The sequence below is a fragment of the Microcaecilia unicolor genome, chromosome 6, assembly GCF_901765095.1.
Source record: "Microcaecilia unicolor chromosome 6, aMicUni1.1, whole genome shotgun sequence".
Classification (NCBI taxonomy): domain Eukaryota; kingdom Metazoa; phylum Chordata; class Amphibia; order Gymnophiona; family Siphonopidae; genus Microcaecilia; species Microcaecilia unicolor.
Genome location: NC_044036.1, coordinates 99231443 through 99254312, shown reverse-complemented (window position 1 = coordinate 99254312; position 22870 = coordinate 99231443). Strand labels below are relative to the sequence as shown.

General features: G+C 41.8%; 1 protein-coding gene across 1 annotated transcript in view; it reads right to left on the bottom strand.

The window, feature by feature from the left end:
- Positions 1–2978: 2978 nt before the first annotated feature.
- Positions 2979–22870, bottom strand: part of LOC115472455 — a 182754-nt gene continuing 162862 nt past the window's right edge. Inside the window, exons 5-6 of the mRNA XM_030206745.1 lie at positions 6679–6709; positions 2979–3452 (exon numbers count right to left, since the gene is read on the bottom strand). Of these exons, the coding sequence (XP_030062605.1) occupies positions 3019–3452; positions 6679–6709 (465 nt within the window). The 3' untranslated portion in view covers positions 2979–3018. The remainder of the gene's footprint in view (positions 3453–6678; positions 6710–22870) is intronic.

The following is a 22870-nucleotide window of genomic DNA, read 5'->3' as shown; positions in this document are numbered from 1 at the left end:
GTTACGAACGGAACGGAAGCCAGCGCCAGCCAGCCAGAGAACGTTCAGGTACAAATTGAGGGGAGGAGAGAATCACGGGGCATCGAGGAGAGGGAGGGAGGAAGGGAAGGGGAGGGCAGGGCAGAGGAGAATTGATGCACATGGATGGGATGGGAGGACAGTAGAGGAGAGAATCGTGGGGCACGGATGGGAGGGCAGGGAAGAGGAGAATCGCTGGACATGGAAGGGAGGGGAGGGAAGAATTGCTGGACATGGAGGGGAAGGCAGGGGAGAGAGAAAAAAAAAGTTTACATGACAGCCTTCCTAGAGCTCATTTCTTTGTTGAGGAAACGAGCATGGTTCCACTAGTATGTAAATAATCTCTTCTAAGATAGTCAAACAGTGGAAACATACACACCATAATATGATGTCTGGTCTGCATGTGCCTAGGTGGAGTTTGGACGCAGTATGGGTGCAACTCACAGGTACATGAATAACTGACGTGAGTTCTAGCTCACAACTAGATGTGAACATTTACTTCAGCTAAATAAGCACATTTTAGAAGACTGAGCAATGCGTGATAGAAAATATATATAATATATATCATTTTCAGTGACAACGGTCAGCACCAGGAAACAAACTCAGCACCAGTAAGACAATTGCCTCCACCATCCAGCAGGCCTAAACTAAATATACAACTTATCCAGATATACTGCCACGCACCCTCCCTCCTCCCTTCCAATATATAGATAATGTTGGGACTGTTCAATGTATTTTTAGGCCCAGCAGTACCTATATAGGTTTGAAATGTCTACAGATAAGGAAGTTATAGATTTACTGCTCACTAGTAAACTGTAACTTCCTTTTAACGCTGGCCCGACAATACCTGCAGTACCTTGAGTTCTAACATGATCTGCTACAGTCAACAATCAAAGAATACGTAAATTGTCAAAGGTTATTGATAAAGAATGTAAACAACAAATATAGGAACCATTTTACTGAAGTGCGGCAACCCGGAACTACTGTTGGCCCAACGCAGCTGCTGGTGGTAGTTCATTTCCAGCGCTGATGGAATTTTTGTAAACTTAATAGTGCAGGGGGTTACCCGGCGGTAATCAGGCATCCCCAGTTTGGGTCAATGCGGGAGCCCTTACCGCCACCTCAATGGCTGCATGGCAAGTGCAAACTTACCGCACAGCCATTTCTTTTTTCGGTCTCTTTACCCACTGCGGTAGAAGGGGCCCTAGTGCATGTCAGAAACAGCTGCTGTCACTAGCACAGAACTCCTTTTACCACAGCTTAGTAAAAGGGCTCCATAATCATTCTCAATTGATTACGTGTCTCATGTGTAAGTGTTGAAATACAACAGTCAGTAGATATACAAAAATAAAAATTCCTATACAATACTTTAAGAAATGAAGAACAATCAATTTATATTTATAGCACTTTGTAAAACCAGTTCATAAGCAACACAGCACAGCATAAATGTGTAAATAAAACTAAGTTTACATTCATAGTCAATTAAGTAATCACTTTCGACTGAGATGAATATCTGGACCATCCTATTCTCTTAATGCTCGTCACATTTGTCAGCTTCTTTCTCTTAAGCAGGATACTGAATATACAACTTATTCCTAAACCTGGGAAGAAAGTGTATATCTGGGATAGTGTTTCCCAGCCCTCTGCTGGAGGCATGCCTGTGCAGTCCTCCATCTGACACCTGTATCTTCCAGGGTCCATCAGTTTCTAGTGACAGGAAAGGAGGATTGCAGCTCAATACCTGAACTGATTTGTGGAAATGTTCGATAAATGCAACGCTTACCAGAGTCACTAGATCTGGCATCTATTTTTTTTTACTAAACATTTTTCCAATAGACACAGAATGAGAGACAAACTCTGGTGCAGGGATGGTCAAACCTTTGGACTTGAGGCTGCCAATGAGAGTCTAGGGGAAGTATGAAGTCTCCATAACTCTCAGAAGCTTCCAGCTGCTTATCAGAATAAAGCTGCTAAGTGGGATCATACCCTGGGCTTCATGATATCTTCATAGTATCCTGTGAAGGACGAAGACATCCCTAACAATTATCTGCTTAGTGTTCCTCCTTTATCCTTACAACATCAGTGCTCCACACCATGTGCATGGCAGAGAGTACATTCTTAGTATAGCTTATCTTTCAGCAAGTAGGCCTTTCAGCTCATTTATTCCTGACATAACCTTTCCTTTTCTGGGATGACTGGAATTATCAAATGGTGCATCACATGGTAACTTCTGAGCCCAAGGATAGAGGTGCTGAATAGTAAAATTGTCACCAAGCTCAGCTGATTGTCTAATGAAGTACTTTGGTTTGTTTTTTTCATGCATAGAACAACGGTTTCGTAGAGGTTTTGCTGTCTCTCCCTACACAAAAAACTACTTAATCATTGAGCGCCTTGCACCTGGAACTCTCTATCCCAGCTATGAGCCACCTGGCCATATGCAAATGATCCCTCAGCAGCACTTGCAGTGTACGGCTTCTGACTGTTTCCCATGATGCCAAGAAGGGGTAAATATTCAACAGTGCGCCTAACAGCAAACATCTGCACATACTTTTAAGCAAGCACTAAACTAGCTGATTTTCAAGCACGAGAGAGACTCCTACTTATGACATGTCTGAATATCAGATTATTAATATGACTAAAAAAACATGACAGTCCTCACAACTTCTTAAACCAATGGCCTGAATGATGCATGTTAGCAGCATGGGTACAATATCAAAACTGTTTTTTTTTAATGAAAGCTAATGTATTTTTCAAACTCACCTTTGAAATACATCTTTACTATGCAGCCAAAAGAGCACATGTACTTTAGGACGCTTAGGTTCCATATACCCAGATATGGCCAACCTACACAGGTTAATTCACATTTTACCCATGTAAAAGGTTCCTAAGCCATTCAAAGCTACCCCTTGAGGCTTTCATGATTTGGCACCACTAGTTAACTCATGGGAGAGCTAACACTGGGAAAATCCTTCCTAGAGTTGGGAAAGCTGGTCCAAAAATTCAAAACCAGGTGTGAATTTCATAAACCCCCCAGAAAGTCTGATTTTTCATGGCCCTGGTCAGTGGAAAACTTTGATTTTTCAAGTTACTGTTCGGTAGAGAACCCTCAAAGTACAATTTAAGTTCCTCATTTTTTTCAAGTTGATAGGGGGACCACATGGAAATAGTGGGTGTGCAGTCATAGCAAAAAGGGATATATTCTGTTCTTTTATTGAGATTGAAGGTCGACCCATTTGTTATTTTCTGGAGTAAGACTGTAAAGGTTGAATTGGCAACACCTTTTATGTTGACTACTGGTTTGTGAGTCACTTGAACATAGACAACATATAACCCACTCTTCAGAATCTTCAGCTTGTCGCCATCCTCTTTGAGCTGATTTTCACAGTTTGAAAAGCTCCACTTCCATTTCCAAGATTCAGCAGTGCCAAAAGCATCTTGAATAGTGAAAGAAAGACATATGGTTAGAGGGATAAGTGAAACATAACTGGAAAGGCCAGATTGCAGTGGGATAGACCTTTAATTTCATATATGCTAACAGGTATAGTTGGCATTTTTTTGTCCCTTGAAGGCTCACAATTAAAGTTCATATCTAATGCAATGGAGGTGTAAGTGACTTGCCCAAAATCACAAGGAGCAGTAGTGGGATTTGAACCAGGCTCCCCTGGTTCTTAGCCTACTGATATAAGCTAAGAACATAAGCATTTGCCATACTGGGACAGACCAAAGGTCCATCAAGCCCAGTATCCTGTTTCTAACAGTGGCCAACACAGGTCACAAGTACCTGGCAAGATCCCAAAACAGTGCTCATCCTTGAAATAAACAATGAATTTTCCCCAAGGCCATGTTAATAATGGCTTATGGACTTTTCTTTTAGGAAATTATCCAGACCTTTTTAAAACCTCTCTAAGCTAACTGCTTTTACAACATTCTCTAGCAATGAATTCCAGAGTTTAATTATACGTTGAGTGAAGAAATATTTTCTCCAATTTGTTTTAAAATTATTACTTTGTAGCTTAATTAGATTACTCCTCAATTCCACTTGAGTAGTGTGGCTTTTTCCATCCAGTTCCAGGGCCACACAAGAAGGCTTGCATTTCAGGCCCTAGTCAGGAAGACCACATAGCGTTATGTAGTATATTTAGCTAAGGAATTGTAGAAGCATCAAAAGTAGATAAAATCCTTAGAAGTATTTATTTAGTTGATCAAGTTAAAATAACGCCTGAGTACAAAATGATTTTAAAAAGTAGAATAAATAAATAAATAAAATCATAGTTCTATAGGCATGACCAAATTTATTTATTTGTTAGAATTTATTAACCGCCTTTATGAAGAAATTCACCTAAGGCAGTGTACAGTAGGTACAGTTTAACATAAAACATACAATTTTGTTAACAGCTTAACAATAATGAAATAACTAAATATAAGCATAAATACAGTATCAAAAATATACCCATTGTGAGGAGCCACGGAGAGGGGGCCCAAGAGTCTGTAGGGGAAAAGACCAGGGAGAGAAAACATCCAGGATCCCCAGGAGACTACAATTCCCAGAGGGCTTGGCATAAATTACCCTCCCCTTTTGGAGAAGGCAGTCCTTCCCCTTCCTCTGAGAAGCTGGAGAACTACAGTTCCCAGCAGGCCCTGGGCAAAGCATCTGACCCAGTTAGGAGGCATGTTCAACACTACAATCCCCAGGCCTCTCAGAGAGGGGAAAGTGGATTGGCCCTAGAGGTCTAATCAGGAGGATATCATATCAGGCAGCTGGGAGAAAGGAGGAGGAACCCATGGATTGGCAACCCTTGGAGGGAGAACAGAGGTTTCCTCAGGAGATGGTGTTAGACCAGGAACCTATGGAGACTTCAGCTCTGGCCAAGGTGAAAGGGCAACAATTAAAAGGGCTTTGGGCAGCCTTGCTCGCTGGCCTAATGCGGGACAGGAGAGGAAGAGGTTTCTGAGAAAGGAGAAGGGCACAAGATAGAAAAGCTCAGCCCAAACCCATGAGGGAGGATACCAGGAGTAGTGCTGGTAGAGATACAGGAGGGGGTCCCTTCACCCTTCGCTGATTGCCTGAAAGAGGAGTGAAGGAAAGGGTTGAAGCTGAATGCCTTAGAACTGTTGTGCTCATAAATGAACTTTGTTGGAAGCAGAATGCCTTAGAACTGTTTGATTATAAAGGAACTTGATTGGAAGATAAAGGCTACCAAACTGTTTTGCTTATAGATGAACCTTGTTGGGAACTGTGGGCAGCCAATGGTTTAACCTGGAATTGAACAGTGATTGAAGGAATAGGGAAGGGACTACTTGTTAGCGGTTGGCCGGCTGTCCTTTATCAATAATTGGATTTCACCTCTAGAGCACACAAACTGATTGAGGAGGAGGAAGGCACCAAGGACTAAGTAGTACATTAGCCAGGGGGCTGCCCCTGCCCTAGGCAGGTGCCTACCTGACAGGAGAGACCGGGTTCTGAGCCACCCGGAGGGACTATTCCATTGAAAGGGGACATTTTGGTGTGCAAGGAGACACCCAACAAGCACACATTAGAACACTCAAATAAGAGATATGATCCTAATGCTTTTCTACCATGTAGCCAAAGGGCCAAATGTAGATATAGGTAGGGACAAGATGGGTAGTACAGAGTCAATTGGGATAAATAGATGAGTGGCTAAACTCAAAGCAAGTTCTTTGTACAGTTAAACAAGATATAAGGAACTGGTCTAAGTTTCAGTGTTTATAGCAAGCTAGTCCAGGTGTGGAATGAGTCAGTCACCTATGTATTCAATCAATTACAAACCCATGTAGAATCAGTCAATGCCCTATACCCTCAACAATCAGGGTTCCAGGCAGGTTACAGTATGGCCTAGTGGTTAGGGTGATGGACTTTGGTCCTGGGGAACTGAGTTTGATTCCCACTTCAGGCACAGGCAGCTCCTTGAACTCTGGGCAAGTCACTTAACCCTCCATTGCCCCAGGTACAAATAAGTACCTGTATACAATATGTAAGCCGCATTGAGCCTGCCATGAGTGGGAAAGCGCGGGGTACAAATATAACAAAAAATAAATAAATAAATTATAGAACACATAAAAATAAACAGAGTGACTTACTACAACTTTATATACAGCATATGGGAACCAGAATGGAGTGTGTTACATACAGTGACATAGCTAGGACTGACTGGGCCCCGGGCAGCAAAATTGAGATGGGCCCCCCATCACACCATTGTTCCCAAGGTAGTGAGGACTGGGGGTGGGGGTGGGGATGAGAGGGGGGTTGCACATTTGCCAACGCTGTCATATTACTGTTATTAAATTCTGAAAAATTATACTTTATTTTCTACCTGTACTGTCTGAACGTTGCCTCAACTTAGTAAATGTTGCTCAGATTAATAATTTTGCCCCTGTCAATACTCACGAAGGACCTTTCCTTTTCTTTTTTTTAAATTTTAATTCCTTGTACTTTCAGAGCCGGAGAGGATGCCCCCAGAGAGAAAAAGTAGCCAGTGAAGCAAGATAGGGGAGGGCTGAGGGATGCTCATTGGTATTAACTGCAATGACATTTTTATCAGTCTGGAACATCGTTTTAAAATACGGGGTTGTTTTATTTTTTTCAATGCATGCATAGACCAATAGCAAACATACGTACAACTGCTTGATGAATAGACTTACCGTGTGCATTAGCCAAACAGATCGGTTGAGGCTGTAATGAAAATAAAAGGTACAGTCAGAAAATGTTTAAAATACTTGTCTGCTGGTACATTGAGGGTAATGTTCAAAAGAAATCTAGCCATTCAATCATGTAGTGGCCCTTTTACTAAAATGCGCTCAAGTCTGGGCTTATTAAGTTTTGACATGCGATTTTCCTATACACTAAGCGCAGACTTTACGGAGCACATTTTAGACCTATAAAAAAATGTTTTATGCAGTTTGTGCGGAGATTTAGCCATTAGCACACGTGCTATCTGCTGTGGTTTACTTGGGAGTAGTTACTGAGGTGATAGGTGCTCCTATTTTAACACTGCATTATCTGGTTAGTACATGCTAATTATTTATATATTTGTGACATTTTATATCCCACAATTATCCCAAACAAGTTGAGTTCAATGTGGCTTACAATAAACAGTATCTAGTTTTCTCTAATCCTAGTAGGACAATTAGAACTTTTTTACTATGAAAGCTCCCACTGGTGTTGGTAACAGCGGTTAGCGTATCTGGGTTTAAAAAAGGTTTGGACAAATTCCTGGAGGAAAAGTCCGTAGTCTGCTATTGAGACAGACATGGGAAGCAACTGCTTGCACTGGGATTTGTAGTATGGAGTGTTGCCATGATTTGGATTTCGGCCAGGTACTTGTGACCTGGCTTGGCTACTGTTTAGAAAACAGGATACTGGGCTAGATGGACCATAGGTCTGACCCGGTATGGCTACTCTTATATTCTTATGTTCTTAACTAGAATTCCAGACTATAAGAGATCAACTATGGTGAGAGCTAAATAAATAATAAACAAAAAATGAGTAGCCAGACACCAGTCTCATTCTTTCTACTGATTTATGAATGGCGGTATATCACGTTTTTGGAAATAAATAAAAGGTGGCTTTTACCTATGTAGACCCAATAAAGTTAAAAAAGCATGTCAAGACATACTGTTCAAACAAATCTTTTTCAAAGACAGGGGAGTGGTAGAACTAGAAGATATGAATTCAAGTTGCAGGGAGGTAGACTTAGGAGTAAGATCAGGAAATACTTTTTTAACATGCCTGAAATACCCTCCCAGTGGACGTGGTGGAGCAAAGACTGTGACAGAATTCAAAAACACATGGAGTAAACACAGAGGATCCCTTTATAGAAAGAGGATGAATCAAAGCAAAATTTAAATAACCTTAGTAACGGGGAATAAAAGGGTATAGAAACATGACTGCAGATAAGGGCCAAATGGCCCATCCAGTCTGCCCATCCTGAGTAACCACTAACTCCTCCTTCTCCTAAGAAATCCCACATGCTTTCTTAAATTCAGACACAGTCCTTGCCTCCACGACGTCCACCAGGAGGCCATTCCACACGTCCACCATCCTTTCTGTAAAAGAGTATTTTCTTAGGTTACTCCTAAGCCAATTTCCTCTTAACTTCATTCCAGAGTTTTCCTTCATTTGAAAAAGGTTGACCTCCTGTACATTAATGCCACTGAGGTATTTAAATGTCTCTATCATATCCCCTCTCTCCCGCCTTTCTTCCAGAGTATACATATTCAGGTCTATAAGTCTAACCCCATACATTTTATGACAGAGACCACTGACCAATTTTGTAGCCACCCTCTGGACCAACTTCATCCTGTTTATATCTTTCTGTAGGTACGGTCTCCAGAATTGCACACAGTATTCTAAATGGGGCTTCACCAGAGACTTATATAAGGGCACTATCACCTCTTTTTTTTTCTGCTGGTCATCCCTCTTATGCACCCAAGCATCCTTCTGGCTTTGACCATCGCCTTTTCTACTTGTTTGGCCACCTTAAGATCATCAGACACAATTACCCCCAAGTCCCACCCTTCTTTCATACACAGAAGCACCTTCACCTGCACAGATCTGCAGGTACATCTTTGGGCAGACTAGATGCACCCTAGTGGATGAATTTTATCTGCCGTCATTTATTGTAATATTCGACTACACTATCCATTCAACTAGCACTGTTGAATAAGCATATGATTAGCCACCAGTAGCCTTTGATTCTTTTATACCATCTTTGCTCTTTACTGGGAATTGGTCGGGAAGTTTCAACCTGCTTCAGCTCAGTTTTATCTAGGCAAACCCAATGTGTGTAAAATAGTGAACATCTCTCTGACTGGTCCAACTCAATGTTATCTGGGCAGGGGTGGCCTGACCATTAGGCCACCAGAGGCGGGGACCTCAGGTGACACTCTTTAGGAGCGGCATCTCGGGGGCGGCTTTGTAGCATTTTACCAGCATTTTACCTGGTCATGGTGACTTTACAAACCCAGCAACAGCAGTGATTCCCATATGCTGCCCTGCTGCTGCCATCATCAGCCTCTTCCCTTTACTGCGACCGCCTGAAGTAACTTCATATTTCCCTCAGGCAGCCACAGTAAAGAGAAGAGGTGTGTGCCAGCAACGGCAGGGTAGCATATGGGAATCGCTGCCGGGTTTGGAAAGTCACCATAACCAGTGTCAGACTGAGCCTCCTCTCACGGTAGTGTTTACTGAGAGATAATCTGTAGCCAGACTCACTTCTTCTAATTCGCTTCTAGTGCATATATGAATGCAGTTCTCCAAAACACCTTCTGGTAGTCAGCTCCCATAAGAACAAAGACAAAAACCAAAGTTCAATCCAATTCCTTATGTGTCTTTAAGCAGCTGAATTAATCAATTCCCTTCACTGCTCTGCTTTAATCCAGCTCCAACACAGTTCACTTTAGCCAGACTTCAAAACACAACTCCCTTTAGCCAGGCTTCAAAACACAGTTCACTTTAGCCAGGCTTCAAAATGCAGTTCCCATTAGCCAGGCTTCAAAATGCAGTTCACTTTAGCCAGGCTTCAAAACACAGTTCACTTTAGCCAGGCTTTCAAACACAGTTCAGTTTAGCCAGGCCTCAAAACACAGTTCAGTTTAGCCAGGCCTCAAAACACAGTTCAGTTTAGCCAGGCCTCAAAACACAGTTCATTTTAGCCAGGCCTCGAAACACAGTTCAGTTTAGCCAGGCCTCAAAGCACAGTTCACTTTGGCCAGGCCTCAAAACACAGTTCACTTTGGCCAGGCCTCAAAACACAGTTCAGTTTAGCCAGGCCTCAAAACACAGTTCACTTTAGCCAGGCTTCAAAATGCAGTTCAGTTTAGCCAGGCCTCGAAACACAGTTCACTTTGACCAGGCCTCAAAACACAGTTCAGTTTAGCCAGGCTTTCAAACATAGTTCACTTTGGCCAGCCGGGCTTCAAAGATCCACCACCCTCATCTGTCAGCATTTACCTCCTGACATCCACCCGCCGGATCTCTGTTGGCTACTGTTGTTTGCCCTTGGGCACTTCCAGCAGTTACTCTTATCCCTAAGTAACTCCTGCTCCCACCTCCATCTCCTCCTCCCATTCTTCTCCCTCTACTTGTTCTAACTCCTCCCATTCCATCCCCTCATTCGCCACCCCCTCGCTCGGGTGTTCCACACTCTCCTCAGCTGATTCCATTTCCCAATCAAGCCCCTCTCCTCCCTCCTCCTGAATCTGAAGATTTTCCCTGTCCTGATGGCTCCTATCCTGCAATGCATTCTGGGACCTGTAGTTTCCCTGTTTCTGTTTCCTCCTATCTTGCAATGCACTCTGGGACTTGTAGTTTTCCTGTTTCTCCTTCCTCCTATCTTGCAATGCACTGTGGGACCTGTAGTTTCCCTGTTTCTCACACCAGGTAAAACGCCCGGGGAGGCGGCGGCATCTCGGCCCGGGAGGGGGCAGCATGCAAGCTCCGCCTCAGGTGACATCTTGCCTTGGGCTGGCCCTGTATCTGGGTGAACTCAATCCCCCAGATTCTGTAAAAGGAGACTAAAGTTCCATGTGCAAATCAGCGCCGATAATTGGATGTTAACAAACAAGTCAGTTTGTCACCCTCTGCTCTTGTGTTGACTCTTTACTCTATATTGTACACTGTCTATTATGTTATAACTTAAAAAAAGTTCAATAAAAAAGACAAAGAAAAACATGGTATACAAGCTTATTAAATGAAATTAAATGAAAGTTAGTTCTGCTACATAGCAGACCTAACGTTAAATGAATATTCCATATTGCAGCTGCGTATCGTCACTATAGGGCTCAGTGCTGGCCCTTTTTCTATGCATAAAATCTATTTAGCAAGTGAAATGGCCCAATTTTATATGTATAAGATCTGAAAACCGAAGAAGTAGCGAGTTGCACATTTGCCATTTGTTGACCAACATATAACTTTCTTTGACTATTCCCGTTCACATTAATTGATTTGATTTGCTTACTTTATTTATTTTTTGTCTATTAGATTGTAAGCTCTTTGAGCAGGGACTGTCTTTCTTCTATGTTTGTGCAGCGCTGCGTACGCCTTGTAGTGCTATAGAAATGCTAAATAGTAGTAGTAGTAGTAGGCCCATAGAAATAAAATAATACAATTGATATGGCATGCAATACAGTAGAGCAGTAAAACGACAAATAATTCCAAACTAAAGCTAACACACACCATCCCCTGGATTCTGTTCAGGTCGCCCAAAGTTGGGCACACCATTTTGGGTGTGGATCACAAATCCATGCATGACTTAATTGGCTAACAATCAATTATTAGTATTACCAAGCACTAATTGGCAATTGGTAGTTACACACGGATCTGCCCTATATCCCTGTTCTATAACCTTCGCACCTACTATTTCGTGCACAACTCCAAAGAGAGGATGTAGCCAGGGGAGGGGCATAGGCAGGTCAGAGGCATTCCCAGGATTTAGGCATGCAGTTATAGAATATGGGTCAGATTATATACATGGCACTTAAAAATCCGCACGGTAAAGATTTCCGCCTAAGCGGCGCCTAGATTTATGCACGGTATATAGAATGTAGATTTACACACACTGGGACATATTCTATAACTGCATGAGTAAATTTTGGAATGGCCACGAAATGCCCATTTCCCTGCCCATAGCCATGCCTCTTTTGAGCAGTATACATTAGAATTTAGGCGCAGTTCATTACAATACGCTTAGCGAGTTGTGCATGTAAATTTAATTATTGCCAATTAGTACTCATTATTGCTTGTTAAGTGCTGTTATTAATGCTGATTATCTTGTGTGTTGTTATAGAATGTGCCTTGATTTTGGTGTGGATCTCTAGGTGCACTATATACAATCTAGGAGTATTTTAATTTGTGCGTGCCTAATTGACAGTAATTGGGTTTGAGCATTTACATCAGCCTTTGACTGGCATTAGTGCTTGTACCCAAAGTTAGATGCGAAATTGTGTGCTAAGCTAATGTTCTATCAAAACAATTCTGAGCAGAATAGCCTTCATTGAATTCACACTTACAGTGTATCATCCCGGCACCTAATTTGGGGCGATCTTTACTGAATTCCCTCCATATATTCACCAACAGAAGAATATATAAATAAATACAGCGACGGGTAAATTCAATTACAATTAAAAGGATTAAGAGTTAACCTAGCAATACATCCTTGGGTTTAACCAATAAAATTCCAACCCATGGTAGAGGGAACGTTCTTCTCCTTGATACTTTGTTTGGAAAATTCTTAACCCTTTGTCCTTTTGTGTAATTGAAAACTGGCTTTTTGTGTCTGGAATCCTCATTTGAATAAAGGATTCTGTTTGTCTACATCTTAAGTTGCAGTCTGCAGTGTTAACTTCCTGCTCTGGGCCCTCACTTCCTCCAGTCTACAAGGAGGTCATGCACTCATGCACTCTAGTATTTCTTAAGAAGCTTGTTTATATTCTTAAACTGTTAATAAAAATAAATGAAACAACAACAAAAAAGAAACTTGCAACCAAAAGCATTTTTTGCTATCCTGCATCTTAACTACTATTATAAAAAAATATATATATGTATTGAAGCCTTTCAAAGAGGTCCCCTCAATATCTGCTGTGCTCAGAGCCCTTAAAATCCTTAATAAAATCTCAATGAGATACTGACACTTATTAGATTGAGCACTTTTATCTCACCATATCATGAACATCGAACCAAAAACTGCCTCCTTCATTTTGTATAGCCATTTAATCAAATCAAACCTAGCCACTGGATAGCACAGCTTAATTTGTCAATGGACTTATTTCTCACCTACCTTTGACAGTCTGGATAGGAAAAAAGAGCAGAGCAGAGCAACCAGGGCTGAAAGCACCGTGGAAAGAACTACACAGCAAAGAACCTGAGCACAGGCAAGCTTAAATGCCCTCCCTGGCCTTCCACTGGCTGGAAGAAACAGCTGGTTCTCTATGGAGCTCACTTCATTCTCCTTATTAGCCATAGAGAAGAGAAATGCAAGTGTCACCGATAACCACCAAAGGCAAAAATTCAGACTGAGCAACAGTGGGATGCTCAGGTCTTTTTATAGTGTGAGATGTCATATGTAAATGAGACAGGGAATTGGGGAAGCACTGTGGCTTTTGTGTGTATTTCTCTCTCTCTCTCTCTCTCTCTCTCTCTCTTTCACAACATCATCACTTCAGCCTTAGAAAGTGATAAGCCAGTTGGATCTGAAACTGGCAAAGGATCCTTACTTTCATTTGGCCATGTGCCACAGTTTTCTAAGTGTTAACCAGAAGCAGCATGTACAGCTGAAGTGTGTAGAAAGGGGCAGCTATGGAAATCGGAAACTGTGTGCAACTGAAACACTGTAGCTGAGCACGAAATACACTGTTCTGTTTCATATTTATTTTATTATTACTATTATTATTATTATTATACACAGCGCATAACACAGAGAGAATACTATAAACCATGGCCTTGTCTGGAGAATTTGAAATCCCTAACAGAAGCTTATGATGGTGGTGATGATTTTCTGCTCATTTTATTGTTTTGGGAAGTGTCCATCTGGATTGTTTTCACATTCCACTGGAACATGGTTTCAGATTAATGCTTGTTTAACCTGTTTCTATTTGTCTGCTAAATAACTGGAAAAAAATTAGAGAATGTAGTTGAGCACATATAGAGTTAGATTCTATATATAGCACCTGAAAATTCCACACGTAAAAAAATACACCTAGGCAAACTGTCTAAAGCAAATGTATATTTTATAGAATAGGCTTAGATTTCCATGTGGTATATAGAATACATCGAGCACCTCTCCACGTGACCAAATTTTGTCACGGCCAATTATGCCGTTTTACTTGGCGTAAATCCTGACGTCTAAATTAGGTGCAGAGCAGGTATATTCTATAACATGCACAGATTTTAGAAATGCCCATGCTCCACCTATGGCCACGCCCCCTTTTCAACTATGCAACTTCAAATTTAAGTGTATCATGCTACAGAATACACTTAGCGAGTTGTGCGTGTAAATCTTAATGCCAATTAGTGTTGATAATTGCTTGTTAACATCCAATTGACAGCACTGATTAGCTAGTTAACCAATTATGGACCCCTTTTACTAAGCGGCAGTATACCGCTCGCTAAACAGAAAGTACCGCCGGGCTACCGCAGCAGCCCGGCAGTACATCCCACCCCTAGCATGCCATCACATCTGACACTATAAAAATATATTTATTTTTGTAGCACCAGAGTGTACCCCGTGGTAATCGGACAGTTCTGCATGCTGCCCGGTTACTGCCAGGTTAGCGTGGGAGCCCTTACCGCCATCTCAATGAGCGGCAGTAAGCTCGCCCCCTGAAATGGCCGTGTGGCAAGTGCTTTACTTGCCGCACGACCATTTTCTGCAGGAAAGGGATGTTTCCCTTTTACTCGCTGCGGTAAAAGGGGGCCTCGGCACACATGAAAAACATTAGCCGACGCCAGCGCAGGCCTCCTTTTGCCGCAGCTTGGTAAAAGGGGCCCTAAGTTACATGCACTGTTATAGAACATGCTTCGATTTCCAAGCGGAAATTAAGTTGCGCTATATAGAATCCCGGGGACTATGAAGAAAAATCTATGCTGAAATTAAAAGCAGTAAATTTAGCAGAAGCAGGTCCATTCATTGATCACTCTACAAGACGTTCTCATTAGTGCTTTTCAAACCTGTGGATGAGACCCTCCTAATCAGACAGGTTTTCCAGATATTCCAAGCGAATATATTTGAGATACGTTTTCATGCAACAGCATAGTTCTTGGTACTAATGTATGAAAATATCTCTCATGCCTATTTGTTATGGCTATCGTGAAAACTCCAGTGGTTAGGAGTCATCCATGGAGCCACGTTTCATGGCTTTATTGAGTGTAGCCATTTACTTACTTAATTAAATTCTCAAACCCTTTTTGTCTTTTATGCTGTCTTGATTAGTTTGTAAGATCTACAGGTAAGGGACTCTTTTTATATGAATTTGGACTTCATCTCATATATCTTGTAGCACTATAGAAAAGGAATGGTAACCCAAATTAGATTGTGAGCTCTTTGAGCAGGGACTGTCTTTTCATGTATGATGTATAGTGCTGCATATGCCTTGTAGCGCTATAGAAGTGATAAGTAGTAGTAGTAAATCCAATCTTTGGTCTTCCTCAGTAATTGTTACTTTTAAACACTAGAGTGGAGGAGTAGCCTGGTGGTAAGAACAGCAGGCTAAAAATCAAGAAAGCCAGGGCTCAGATACCACTGATTCTCCTTGTGACCATGGGCAAGTCACATCACCCTCCATGGCCGCAGGTACAACATAAATTGTAAGCCCATTCAGGTAGGGAAACAGCTTGTGTACCTGCTTATAACTCATCTTGAGCTTAGATTTGGAAACGGTGAGTAGTCAGGTCTAAATCCAACTTGTCAATATACAGGGAGATGTAAATATGTAAATAAGCAGATGTACAAATAACCAGAGAGAGAGAGAGCAGATGTCAGGCGCTGCCCATGTCCAGGAGAAAGGCAGCTTGATTGTTTCTTTGTGCTGTTCCTAGAGCCTGGTGTTACACCATGGAACTTAAATGCATCTTTAGGCTGCTTCATTTCAGCGGCTTGCAGTTTTATCCCATCCTCACTTTAACCTGTGATATAATGGAGCACCAGAATGCTGACTGGGGCTGAAAGAAATGCCTAGCAGACTAGAATAGGTTCAAGAGCAGACTAGGTGGAAAAAGAAAAAACAGACTGTCCAATATACAAATCTAAAGACCGTTTACAGTACTGGCAACAGACGAGGAGGAGTAAGAACTGTGAATGACTTGGACAGGTTTTGCCCTATTAAGGGTTGCCTCCGGGGGGGGGGGGGGGGGGGGGGCTCTAAATACCAGTAAGGTGTAAAAGATAAGCTTGCACTAGATCTGGCAACAACCCCAGCTGCAGCTGAAACAGAGACAGCAGAAAGCCACTGAAAGGAAAAAGCAGAAAGCCACTGAAAGGAGAAAAGAGAACAGAGGGCTGCACCTGGAACAACACAGTAAGCTAGTTCTGCTTTCTCGTTTCTGTGGCTTTCTGCTGACTCTGTCTCAGCTGCAGCCGGGGTTGTTTCCAGGTTTGGTGCAAGTTCATTCTTTACACCTAACTGGTATTTAGAACCCCTGAGGCAGCCCTTAGTTGGGCGAAACTTGGCCAAGTTCGACACAGTTCTTGCCTCTCCTCCTCTGTAGCAAAAGGGTTTTTTATTCTAAGCTGCTCTACTTTGTACATCTCTGGTTCCTACACATATATAGCCCCTATATATACATCACTGACAGGTACGCAGTCCAATATAGACACACACAATAATACCCTTCCCATGAACCAAATACACACACATACACACACACACCCCTGGAGTAATTAAAACCTTTTCTGCATGTAAAGCTCTTATAAAATCACATGGTGGTATACAATAATAATCATAACAGAATCTGTAAACGCATGTATACTATAACCTATGCACACATTTAATGCCACCTGTACTTATTCAGTTTTAAGCAGTGTTGCAATACAAAAGATAGAAATGAAATAAGTGGGAGGGCAACCAAGGATTCCAAAGACTGAAAGGATATATAATAATAAAGATGTTTATTGAGGTATAAAGACTCGACTCAACAATGCTTATTGCAGCATTCTATATAAGCGTTGTGTCAGAGGAGACAACGAAGCATGCTCACCTTCACAACGGTCTTTCTAAAGACCTCCCTTTGTTGAGGATTTGCCTTCATCAAATAGTTCTCAAAAGCATTCGGCATTAAGACTCCTGATGCAGGCCTAACGGCCGAAACACGACGTTGTGTCGAGTCTTTATACCTCAATAAACATCTTTATTATTATATATCCTTTCAGTCTTTGGAATCCTTGGTCGCCCTCCCACTTTTATTTCATTTCTTGTTGTTGTCCGTGGGGCGTCTAGAGTTCTCCGCCTTCTGGCGGATATTTTTTCTCTTTTTCGCAATACAAAAGATAACCAGAACAAATCTGGGAATTATATAATTTAACAGAAACATGCATAAAAATAAATATCAGAATCAGTTAATCATTATTACTTAAAAAAAACCATCCTAACCTGTCTATCCCTGAGCTGGATGAGTCACATATTTATGTAGTAGGATCGTTTTAATCCTTCTCCTAAAATCCATGTAATTGGCTGCAATCTGTAAAACTTAAATATCCTTATCTAATCTTGCCGCATTAGACGACAATAAACAACCCAATATTTTCGTTCTATTTATTTCTAGTAATGTAGAGGGATTGTAAGGAATCTTCCTACAGGATCCTAGTTTGACTGATAAACATTACATGCCTATACATATAGGCTGGAGCCAATCCAAATAAAATGTTATAAAGTATACGATAAAACTTAAATTGTATCCTAGCTTCAATTGGTAGCCAATGTAGCAATATATAATAATGAGAAATGCAAGACATTACTGCTTTTATGTGATCTGCATGTTAAGTGCACCTGGACCACCTGGGGTAGAGCTGGGATGGCATAATGTATGCCCATATTTTTACAAAATATGGGGAGGGGGTAATTGCACAACTTGACTTCTCAATTTAAGCATCGCAATGGGGTTGTATAACAGCTTCAGGGTGCACCTAAGCCATTGTAAAATATCAGCATACGGGTGTATTGGCGCACTGAAATGTAGGCGCATCTGTTTACAGCATGTCAATGGCTGGTGGAAGTTGGCGTTGAAGTGCCCCACACAATGGGCCAGATTCTGTAAATGGTATCTAAAATCTAGAAGTGTCCGATTTAACACACCTAGCGTTATTCTATATAACATGCCGAAAATCAGGCATGGTGTACAGAATAGTGTGTAGGACTGGGGAATGTGGCCATTTGCACACTGAATACCTGGTATAAATACCTGTACCTAAATGTAGGTCCATTCCCCCGAATTCTATAACAATGCACGCAAATTCTAGTAACGCCCCTGACACACCCACACTCCTCCCATGGCTATGTCCCCTTTTAAGCTACGTGAGTTAGAATTTATATGCACCTCTTTGTAGAATACGCCTAAAAAGAAGCACATGTACATGCCAATGACTGCCAAATAGTGATGATAATTGGTTGTTATCAACCAATTATCATCACTGATTGGCTCGTTACTTAATTGTGTAGTTCAAATTAATTGGTCATACACACAATTTAATACATGCTACTCACTGCGCCTTTATATAGAATCTGGGGGAATGTGGGCAAATGATAGTATTCTGTAAGTTGCATATATTGTTTGGCGACATGCCCAATCTCTACTCATGTGAATGTCCCTCTTGGAGTTATACGCCAAGCAATTTTGGTGTGTACTTTATAGAATACCGTCTAGCATTAATGAACACAAATGCCAATTATTGGTGCCAATTACGTATGTAAATGCCAGTACACTATAACCTAGGCACATATTTGATGCCTCACATTAGGCTCCAGCTTATAGAATCACCCTTTTTCTGTACAAATGCATAGAGTGAACTTGCACATTTGCACCTTCTTTGGAGCAGATGTAAATTTGTGTGACAACACTGTACAAGTCTGTTTTAAAAGGTACTTAACTCACGTCACCTTTGTAAAATAAGTTCTTTCTTGGAATTTTCATATAGGAGCCCACTTTTAAAACTAGTCCCACCAAGTACAGCCTGAATTCCTTCCCCTCCCTTATGCTCCTGCCACTGTAGTCAGAAACTTTACTACAGCCCACTCAATAAGTCATTCACCCAGGCAAGCCTGAGTCTGCCAAGAAGAGGAAGGGAAAATGTGCCATTGCGTCATGCTGTTAGTTTGCACTTTCCAGCTGGTTTCAGTTTCCTTAAAGACCAGGATTCTGCTTGGCTGTAATTCTAAAACACAGGCAGCTGGAATAGTCCCGCTGAGTATGCTCCTTAAGACACATAAGACAATTTCTTCAGGATTCACTTGAATTAATAACCAAGAGAACTACCATGTTGGTGACTTTTGCATTTGAACTTGACCGCAATAATGTATTTAAGTTATACTTTCGCAATATTAATGAAGAATTCTTAGAAGCTAAAATTCAGATTTTTCCTGACCTATCCAGAGATACCCAGAAAAGGAGGAAGGCGTTCCTAGCTTTGAAACCTCGGTAACTTAGTATTGGGGGCTCCTTCCTACTTAAGTATCCCTGTAGATGTGTCGAAATAATTAATTCCCAGACTTATATTTTCTTTGAACTTGAGAAACTTCAACAATTTATTATGAGTAAAGAATAGTGAAGCATGTATTGAATGGAAGCTAATGACCGGCTGCATACATGGAGAATCCTTCCACCTTTGGTTCTGTTTTCTTTTTTCTTTTTGTTAATAATATTTCCTTGATCTTGGATCTGAAATTGTTGTGGTCTAATAATTGAATATCTTCTTTTCTTCCTTGCTTTAATGTCAATATTGTATATTATTTTCTGTATTTCTGATTTATGTATATGCATAATGTAAAAGGAAAATCATAAATAAATAATTAAAAAAAAAAGCCCCTAAGACACTGGAGTGTGGGAAGAAGACTAGGCCATAACCTTATTTAACAGACATATAGACTTGGATAAGAGTTAGGAACTCAGCTGCTCTTCTGGTCTTACCCTTACTTTGTGAATAATAGTTGAGGTTGTTCTAATTAATTACTATGTTATGCAAGATTCTCTTCCTTCTGATTCTTATCTTTTTATCCTAAATACATTGTTATCTGTCTTTTTTTTGTTTGCATTTTTTTATTATTGTAAACCGTCTTTACGTCATTTTGACAATTTGGCAATATTTATTTAGATTTTGCTCACACCTTTTTCAGTAGTAGCTCAAGGTGAGTTACATTCAGGTACTTTGGATATTTCTCTGTGCTAGGAGGGCTCACAATGTAAGTTTGTACCTGAGGCATTGGAGGATTAAGTGACTTGCCCAAGATCACAAGGAGCAGCAGCAGGATTTGAACTGGCCACCTCTGGATTGCAAGACCGTTGCTCTACCCACTAGGCCACTCCTCCAATATTCACAATAAAAAAAATAAATACAACATAGTAACGTGGAGGGGCATAATCAAACGTCGCCGGCCAAATAGATCGCCGGCGATCTATTTTGGCAGCGGCGCTACAGCTGGCCGGAACCGTATTATCGAAAAAGATGGCCGGCCATCTTTTTTTTCGATAATACGGTTTAGCACAGCCAAATGTCAGAGTTCGCCAGGGTTGAGATCACCGGTTTTGTTTTTCAGTGATAATGGGAAAAAATGCCGGCGATCTCCAACCCGGCAACATCCAAGGCATTTGGTCGTGGGAGGAGTTAGCATTTGTAGTGCACTGGTCCCCCTCACATGCCAGGACACCAACTGGGCACCCTAGGGGTGCGGTGGACTTCAGAAAAGGCTCCCACATGCATAGCTCCCTTGCTTTGGGAGCTGAGCCCCCAACCCCCCCCCCCAAACCCACTACCCACACATGTACAACACTACCGTAGCTCTTAGGGGTGAAGGGGCAACTACATGTGGGTACAGTGGGTTTTGGAGAGCTCCCATTACCAGCACAAGTGTTACAGGTAGCGGGGGGGATGGGCCTGGGTCCGCCTGCCTTAAGTGCACTGCGGTACCCACTAAAAGTGCTCCAGGGACCTGCATACAGCCTCTAGGAATTGTTGCTGCTGTATAACCTTGGCACACCAGTTGACACCTGAAGACTAATCTCTTTGGAAAAAGTCCTTTATTTGAATAAGCACGTTTACTCACAGTTAACTGTAGATCAGAGGTTGTGCCCCACTGGTAAAGAGTCTCCCTGGTACTGAGATGAGGAGTAGGTCAGAGCTGGCAGAATGGTGTACAATGCCCTCTTTCAGCTACATTCAAGGTAATAACTAAGTCCTCTAACGTGAGTGACACATGAAGGGGATCTAAAAGTGGCTGACAAAAATGGCCACTACCTCATGGACTACCGGAAACAAAACTGGACACACTCTGACCCAGTTAGCAGCGGGAAAAGCACCATGGGAGTAGAGCCCACTACCCTACACCCACCACAATGCATTGCTGATGTGACTCTGCAGTGCCCTTAACAGAAAAGGTGTCACACTCATCCGAGAGCCAAATCACAACCAGGGAAAGGCTGTCAGAGGATAGAACACATTCTACTGTCATGGAGGTGGGTGCGGCATTTGAGGCTGGCATACAGGCTGGCAAAAAAGGTTTTTAGTTTTATTGTTTTAGTGTGGGAGGGGGTTGGTGACCACTGGGGGAGTATGGGGAGGTCATTCCCAATTCCTTCCGGTGGTCAGTTGGGGCACCTTTTTGAGGCTTGGTCATGAAAATAAAAGGACCAAGTAAACTCGGCGAAATACTGCTTAACGCCGCTTTTTTTTTCCATTATCGGTGAAAGCCGGCCATCTGGTAGCCACGCCCATGCCCACCCATGTCCCGCCTTCACTAAGCTACTGATAAAGCGACGGGAAAGCGGCGATGCTGTCAAAAATGCCGCTTTCGATTATACCGATTTCGCCGCTTTTAAGAAATCGCCAGCCATCTCCCGATTTATGTCAGGAAATGGCCGGCGATCACTTTCGGAAATGAGCTGGATAGTAACATAGTAGATGATGGCAGAAAAAGACCTGCATGGTCCATCTAGTCTGCCCAACAATTTAAAATCATATGTGTATACCTGACCTTGATTTGTTTCTTCCTAAATCAATACACTCTCTTATGTTCTACTATTCTGGTGTTAAATTGGAGGAAAAAGCCTCAGATACGGATAGAAAACTCCTTTGTTGGACTTCAATCTAAGGGAGATTCTACCTAATCATCACAGGCTAAAAAACCTCACAGATTTTAATAGTGTGACTCCTAACACTCAAATTTGTAAATGTGTAGGGATCACTTATCTTGTAGCTGCTTCGTCGATATAGCTAACAGCCACAGCCCTTGATTTGTTTCTGCCATTTTCAGGGCATAGACCATAGAAGGCTGCCCAGAACAAGGCCCACCTCCCAACCACCAGCCCCGCCTCCCCCCACCGGCTCTGCCACCCAATCTCAGCTAAGCTTCTGAGGATCCATTCCTTCTGAACAGGATTCCTTTATGTTTATCCCACGCATTTTTGAATTCTGTTACCTAAGTTGTTCTGAATGGGATATATATAATCCCATGTAGAGCCTTTTACTTGCACACAAGTGGAGTTTACAAACCAATGATAAGAACGGAATCAAGTGATTGCTGGCACTAAATATAAATACTATATAGTTGCCATGCTTTGATTATTGAGGTTGTTCCTCCACTTTTAACAAAGATATATAAGGTGCAATTATTTGGATATCGCATTTGAATGAAGACTGTGATAGTTACGCATTTTTTAGCTTATGATTAGTACTTTGTTCATCACATTTGCTGAAGATTGGATCTGATATTTTCTGGACTCTCTGCTTTTGCATTGAAACAGTAGTCTCAGGCCCACCCTTGACCCCACCTGCCACCTTCCTCAAAAGGAAGCTAAAGAGTGGCCTCTGCTATACAAGAATTCAGCAGGAGTTTTTTGGGGGGGTTTTCTAAAGCAAGTGGGTCACCGGGAAGAAGATGAAAGGTGAGAGGAAGGGGGCAACATGTGACATAGCTTTGAAGTCCATCACCATGTTAGGGGTATCTTGCAGTCTATCCCTGCATAATGTTTAATCTGCTCTTGCTTTCTAACTGGCAATTTCTGGTAGCTGAACTTTGACATTTACATAATTGAGAAATGGAATGCTCCTGGAGCCAAGTCTCTTCTTCCCCCCTCCCCCCATTCTATTATGTCAATGAAAACAAAGAGGAAAAAAGGAGAGAAAAAAGTGGCACA